Below are 7,429 nucleotides of genomic sequence, written 5' to 3' on the forward strand. Positions count from 1 at the left end.
TGGTAATCTTTTTCATCCTGTCAATGCTTTATTTGATTCTGTGCAACCAGGGATTTCTTGCATCCGATCAAACTCGTCAGTCTGCTGATAGGCTTCAAACAGCGACTTCCATAAGCGAAACATAACTTGGACTCTCGCCTTCACTTCGTTTGCTACAACATCAATCCTTTCTATATGAAGCGATAAATTGGTAGACCTTGCGTCTTATTCATCTGTATCATGCAAGCACCGGTACGCCCCTGTAGAAGCTTCAGATGGCCACATGTGGGTTATCCAACGTAACTTTTACTCAATACATACAGAACGTTTTGAAAAGACTTTATATGTCGTAGGTACATCGTGTCAAGAACTCAATTTCTTACGAGATTGAGCTTTTCTTTCGCCCAGGAGCTAGCCATACTTCTATTGGCCTTACAAGTTCCTTGATCTCTGAAAACGGTCGCATTATCGACCTCTGCTTTATCGCACTGATTACGAGTAGTATGTTCTTTGCAGGCATGACGAAGACACTTCGATTTTTTCGCGATGTGACTGGGATCTGTGGCAATAATACACTTTCCATGGCGGTCCCTCGATGTCCGAGAAGATTCTGAATCATTATAGGATTTCGATTGTTGTCTTGTCGGGCGATATAACTGAAGTTTACTTGCTTGATGCTGAAATCTTTTTGTAACAAATGATGATTTGTTCTGGTTTTGTTCAGTGCCTTTGGATTCACGCGGATCGTGAAAATTTGATTCGCCCAATCATCAAATGCGTTGCGATTTTGATATCGCGAGGATATATTCTTCTGGCTCCATTATCACAGAAAACTCCACTTGAAGGGGAGTACGTGACACTGTAAACTTTAATTTTTTGGCCAATGAATGGCGCGTGCCGCTCTGGACAAGTTTAACCTAAATTCTTCGCTAGATTTCTCAGCCCAAGCGGTTTTTTACACTATCAAAACTATGAGCATGATTCGCAGGCCCATATGAGCCTTCGACATTCCCATTGCAGTCCGAATCCATATACTTGGCATCCTCAATACCGTCGGTTGCACTTTATTGTATTTAATGATACGAGACCATTGTCGCAAAACTGCCCTGAATCGGTCAAAAAAAGTAAAATGACATAAGGTATACTTGTTAATTGATCCAGACGGGCAGCCGACCAAGGATATGATCCCTAGCTTTTTTAAAATATAATCACGTCTGTCGATCAGCTCTGCGTTGGACCTTATCTCCTAATCCCTCTCAGCTAGAGCAAAGGGTTTGACTCGCTGGCGTTAATCTCTTTGACTCTCGAAAATGTAGCACCTGTAGATATCAGGTTGCTGTCAGAGCAAGTGCAGTAGCTATCTTTTCATATTCAGCCTGGCTAAGGATCATCGTCTCTGCAGCACTACAGATAGTCCACGAGTACTCCTCTTTCCCCTGCACTATTGTAAAATGGAATTTAGGTGCTCACATTTGATGCAACACTAGCCGTTCTGATATAAAATGTTTGCCAATTACGAAAGGTTTTGTTCTGGGGCGACACGGGTACGATGACCCTCCATGCATACGTTAACAGTTCCTGACGCTGGAATAGCGTCAGTTGCCATCGCGTCTCTTGGGTTTCCTTTACTCTCGCACGTAGTCCACGTACCCCGTTGGTACCTGAGCACACCAATATAGGGTGCGGTACAAACTGAGTTTAGCAATCGACCAGCATACCAGCACTGTTGTTATTGAGGATCCGCACTACATAAGTGCGACAGGGTTGCCGTGCTCGTTGCACAAAAAACTTCGACTAAAAAAACGCGCCGACAAACTCATTGGCGATGGGCCCGTATGCTTCATCTAGAGGCAAAATCATGAGCCTCTAAAGAAACGAGCTAGTTTTCTACTCTGCTCTTCTATGATTGGCATTTATTTGGTATTAGATTTATAATGACTAATTGTACACCATATGGCTAACCCTATAACATGATAAACTGTTTTTATCACTCGACATCCGGCTAGCAGCTCACTTGTACCACGTACCTCCTTCACAGAGTCATATTGTCTTTAGAAATGCCGACATTTCTGACACTTTTGAACATCTTTTATTCGACACAACTGATATGTGATATTGTACAACTGTTCAGTGATAGTTTAGTCCAATTGTACTTAAATTGTAAGGTGTAAAAATAAATTAAATCACGTACGCCATAACACTCTTCCCCAACAAGACGTGACCCTTACTGGGGTCACATTTCTTATCATTCTAAGACACTGCGCGAAAGCGACCGATCAGCGAGCAGCCATAGCACTTAAAGCCTTTCTTCACCCTTCGTTTTACTTTTGATACTCATTGAGCGTCGAGCTTTCGGAAGAGGTTCTTTCCTCTAGATCGATGGTCTTGGAGTTATCTTTGGTGAGGATGTGAATTGGTTTTAAAAGGCCCACCTGACAGCACAGCCTTCACTCGCAGCCTGGCTGTCTCTCAAAAGAATAATTTGTCTATGATCAGCCACAGCTCTGCACGATTTATGTACTTTGCGTCTTATTTATTGAGGAGAAGCGTTGCGTTGCGATACCCTGCCGCGGGCCCACGACAATGCAAAGCTCGTCAGCAACGAGACTGACTTGCTCTTTTGCTAGCGTAAAGCCACATTGACTTTTGTCCAGATCATTACGTGAAATTGCGCACAAAGTGAGTATTGTATTTAATTGCACTCTTGCCAAGTTATGGTATCGATACTAAATCTCTCATGAAAGACCAAGCTTTTCCAATGTCCTCTTCTCTTTGCGAAACAGTCCATCGGTGTCAGCTGATAGCCTGTATGTACAGGTGTTGAGGGCTTCAGCTTAGCGCGGCGAGCATCTTCAGATGCTTCGAATCCGCTGGGAAGACGCTTCGGCCCGGCGAGCTTCAGACCTCACATTTCCATCGAAGCGGATATATGACTAGAGCGTCGACTCATCTTTGACTTTGCAAAGTCTGAAAGACGGCGCGAACGTCAAACAAATTACTTATTACCTCCAGTTCCTGCTGTTTAAAGCTCTGCTCATCTGGTGAGACACCTGTTACAGCGACTTACCAAAGGCTTTCCTCATTGCAAGGTAGTTTCAGGCTACGCACAACGACGGTTGACCAACCACTTCATCAAGGAATATAAATGACGATGGTGTAAGTTCAAATATGACCACGGCACCGTGGTAAGCTTACCCGGGCGGAATTTCAAAATTCTATTTGTTTTTGGGTGAGAATTTTGCTTCCACACACCCCCATATACTAATAAATGCATTGATGTACCCGCCGAGAAACCAAATATGCCACGCGGTAGTGGGCCACCTCTTGCTCATCGGGCAGTACCGGCGGAGGTCGAAATACTCTGAAAATTTCGGCGATATCTCAACAGTGATTAAAGTTGTGGTGTGGCTTGAGTAAGCCCACGTAGAATACTGGATGTCTTGTTCATTGCATCTCTCTAAAGCGGCAGCTACGCCGACAATGGCTTGACGCGAAGCAATGCATGTCTAATGTATTTCAAGGCCATGTGTGCTCAATATCAGTAAATATAAAGTTGTGGTGTGGCTTGAGTAAGCCCACGTAGAATACTGGATGTCTTGAAAACCGCATACATTGCATATGTGGAAAGTTTATTGCTTTCAATAACGCACCGTATTCGTGCGTATTCTGCCTTCTCTGTTATCAGCGTGCTGCTTTTGTTCGTATTTTCTCTCAGCCTTAGCGCTAGGCAGCTTGCATATGACCTTGTAGCTCATCAAAATAAACCCACCAAGTGTAATCTGGTTAATTATAGCAAGTCGATTTGACAGACAACCCCCAAATCTGCAGTCAATTCGTGGCGGAGTCAGCGACATTCGAGAGCTTAACAAGACATTTATATGAGAGAAGTTAAAACCTTTGGAGGCAAATACTATTTTATTCAGCGTGTGCTTAATGAGAAGAAGCAACCTGCTTCACCTCTGCAGTTTTGTGCGTGAGTGCTTCGGACGATAAGCCATGACGCGATACATGCGTTTCGTCTGACTATCTGCTAGCAGGTGGTTAATGGTTGATGTATTTCATCAAGTGCCAAGCCCTGAGAGAAATTTATGCCGAATTTTTGGCGTAAAATGCGGGTTGGTATCTGATACATAGCTATCAGCGAACGAAGTTTGATAAACCTTTCGTCGAAAACAGCTTGGCTTCATCCTCAACGGTCAAACAATCGCTGACAGCAGCGAGTTGAACCATTCTGCTCATGCTGTCTACACGAAATACGATGCCTGTATGTTGAAGACAAGAAAACAATGTTACACCGGTCAGATACCAATATATAATAGACGACGGGATTTCCAGAAATGGGCTTAAAGTAGAAGCTATCTAACAAATGAAGAACCAGATAATCCACTCTTTATTTTATTATTTCTGTTCAGGTAATCTACTCTATACGCTATGAGTCCAAGCCCCGCGCCCTCTGCGTTTGACTGCAACACCTCCCTCGATACTATATGGATTAATTTTCATCGCCCCCAGCCGTTCAACAATACAAACTTCCACACATAAAAGTAATTGGTGCTACGCAAATATGACTTGTGTACGGTCAATCTTTTATACTCTGACAGGCCATGGTGAACATCTCACTTACTAAAAAAAGGTTTTTCGGTTGCCTTTGGTTCAATCTGCTGACAGTGCGCATGCCACATGGTCGCATGTGGAATCGCACGTCAAGATGAAGAGATTAATCAGCAAGCTTGTGCTTCGTCACGACAATGATGGTCACAGGTGAAGATTCGCTCCAGCACATTATGAGGTCATGACGTTTGCAGAACAGCTCGATGCTGCGAGCGCTCTGGTCAGGGAAAATGATGCAGAAATTATGCTTTGTTTCGATCTCAGCGATTTGTACCCCTCCTAAAATTGCTTGATTGTAGCTGAGAGCTGACTTGCAAGCGTGGAAACTTGCGAGGTTATAGCCATTTCATCAGGACATGAAGCGCATAAACAGGAGGCATGTCGAAGGAGCCGCGCACTACTAGGGTAAAGCATTTGTGTTCGTGCACAATGGTCGGCGCAAGCGACGACAAGCGGCGGTCAAAGCTACGGATTCCTTATATTATGTAGTAGAGCATGTGTACTAGATAGCAATGTGCCTAGCGCGTATCGACACGAGTGCGGGACGATTTTAACCTGCAAAGCGCTGATATCGCGCGCTGTGGGATTTTGGTGGTAGCGCTACACCACCATATCAAGTAAGAAGTGGCCGGTCAACTTGGGTGTGAAGCAGCATATGACTAACTCAAGGGAGTGCATGTTGAATTTCAGAACAAACTTACTTGTGAACGTGGACCTGACAGGCCATGGCGTGGATGAAGCAAAGGCATATCGCCAAGAGGAACGAGAAATAGACCGAAATAACCCCAAAGTGTAATAAGGGGTACGACTTGACGGCACACTTCAAGACTTTGGCGCAGTCTGTTCCACGATGTACGTTTAATAAGAGATGTCAACTTGGTCACCTTCGAAAGCAATAGCAGCATTCCGACGCACTAGAAAGGATTAAAGCTGAATGCTCGCGTTTTTTTCTATTGTTCAAGCTCTGCATGACGCCAACAAGGGCCGACTACGCAAATGTGAACAGCTCATCGAGATGACCAGTTCATACTTCTGAGGTTACATTGGTCATGATTACCGTTAAAGAGAAATACAGTATTGGCATTGACTTGACGCCAGTCAATAATTCGAAGCTCTGTAATGCTTATGTATTTGATGAACAAAATTGAACGAGCGTTATGAAATCCTCCTTCAGTTAGGCCATACACATACTAGAAAATGTGTATGTGGTCCCACTCCCAGTTGCAAACACGTGATGCTTTTTAACGAGAAGCCTCACATATTGTCGTGTATCTGATCTAATGCAAGTGGAAGTGGACTACAAGTTCATTGAGCTTGTTGCGTACGCAAACCCACAGACGGGCAAGGTTGCCAAGACTCTTCAAATTAACAACGTTGGCGAATACACGTCGTGCGAGATGAGTTCTGAAAGTGTCGATGTATCCACGTATTTTTTCACAATTTTCCAGGTTAGCATGGCTGAGAGGATGAGGGGAATGACGAAGGGATTTTCACTCTGTATGTTGGAATATGCTGGCTTGACCGAGGCGTTTAGGGTTGAAGCAGTGACGACGACTACATTGTTGCGCAATATTTGCCCATGTATGACAAGTCGCCACATTGAGACTGGACGGGCAAGACGACATTGCTGACAAGCTTAAAGATTTTCTATTACCACGCATAAGTCGCTTTCCAAAGCAGAAACCAACCAAGTTCGACGCGGGATGGTAGACGTGCGTTAGAAGTGAAAGACAGTTTTTATATGATAGAAGTATAACGTTTATATTTATTTTAAAACCTTATTAGAATAGATCTTTGTTATTTGTACTTTTGAACTCCTAGATCAAGTTAACTGTGTTTGTTACCTTGAAATTTTCAGTTTTACTTTAGGTTGAAGCGCACAAACTCAACAACTGTGCATTTTGTTAACGCAGGATCTGAGAGTCAGACTTTTTTTTGCAATGTGCACGGTAAATTCGATTCAAGGTGTACTACTGGCAGCTATTTCTATGTCCGAGGCGTAAAAGAGCTATTTCCTTTGTGATGATTATGCATAAATACTAAAGTACCGACCCTGGGGACAAATAGACAAGCTTAAAGTCCTTGTTTTAATCGTGAATCCAATTTGATTAAAATATCGGCGGCCAAATGGTCGAAGGAATATTAATTGTTCGCCTAGAGGCGCCCGTCTGCACTGAAATTGCGCAAGTGAGTTATATTCTCCAAATGTACAACGGAGCACTACTGAAGGAAAGTCGGCTTCGGCTTTGTGATCACAATGCTGAGCATCCAAATCCGTAAGTTTGGGACAGAAAAAATGTCTCTTTAATTAAGGAATGTTTTATGTGGTCATAGATGCGGCCTTGCGACAAGTAAAGCGATATTGCATTGCGTTTGTGATTCCTAAGCTGGAGACCACCAGCGAAGACGAGCTCCAACGTTCAGTACCTCGGTGAAAGAGGCAATCAGAACGTAAGCAGATTTGAGCGACAGACGTCTAGTGTGTTAGCATCGCCTGAAAATGCGTCTTGGGTGCGCTCAACTTTCTTGTCACCCAAAAAGGCAGGCCAAGTTCGATGACCACGTCTAAGATCAAAATAATATAGTCGTCGTAATTGTGTTAGTCCCTTACTCAGTTAAAGGACGGCTATATTTGTTATTATAGACAGGAGACTTTTCAATTTGCTTGGCTAAATAATCTGTGCTACTGTACTGTATATTTTTTTTTCTTACCGGTTTAGCCGACATTTTTGGCCAAACAGCGGTCTTGTAGGGTTTCGGGTTGACTTCAACTCTCGCTGAAAATTGCCGTTTGAGCCCTTCACGCGTGGCATCATATCTCAATGGATACTTCAATTCA

The 7,429-nt window shown here is 43.5% G+C and overlaps 3 protein-coding genes across 3 annotated transcripts; all 3 read left to right on the top strand.

The window, feature by feature from the left end:
* Window positions 1-262: 262 nt before the first annotated feature.
* Window positions 263-593, top strand: PHALS_12720 (uncharacterized protein; the record flags this gene model as incomplete). The annotated part of the gene is made up of 2 exons (XM_024728324.1): window positions 263-268; window positions 333-593. The coding sequence occupies 2 exons, from the start codon at window positions 263-265 to the stop codon at window positions 591-593; spliced, it is 267 nt and encodes an 88-aa protein (XP_024578813.1).
* A 5,277-nt stretch (window positions 594-5,870) lies between these two features.
* On the top strand, window positions 5,871-6,221 carry PHALS_12721 (uncharacterized protein; the record flags this gene model as incomplete). The annotated part of the gene is made up of 1 exon (XM_024728326.1): window positions 5,871-6,221. One exon carries the CDS (start codon window positions 5,871-5,873, stop codon window positions 6,219-6,221), a length of 351 nt encoding a protein of 116 aa, XP_024578814.1.
* Window positions 6,222-6,905: 684 nt separating this feature from the next.
* Window positions 6,906-7,149, top strand: PHALS_12722 (uncharacterized protein; the record flags this gene model as incomplete). Its single annotated transcript, XM_024728327.1, has 2 exons — window positions 6,906-7,008; window positions 7,079-7,149. 2 exons carry the CDS (start codon window positions 6,906-6,908, stop codon window positions 7,147-7,149), a joined length of 174 nt encoding a protein of 57 aa, XP_024578815.1.
* Between the last annotated feature and the right edge of the window lie 280 nt (window positions 7,150-7,429).

Source organism: Plasmopara halstedii (genome assembly GCF_900000015.1).
Source record: "Plasmopara halstedii genome assembly, contig: Scaffold_650, whole genome shotgun sequence".
Taxonomy (NCBI): domain Eukaryota; phylum Oomycota; class Peronosporomycetes; order Peronosporales; family Peronosporaceae; genus Plasmopara; species Plasmopara halstedii.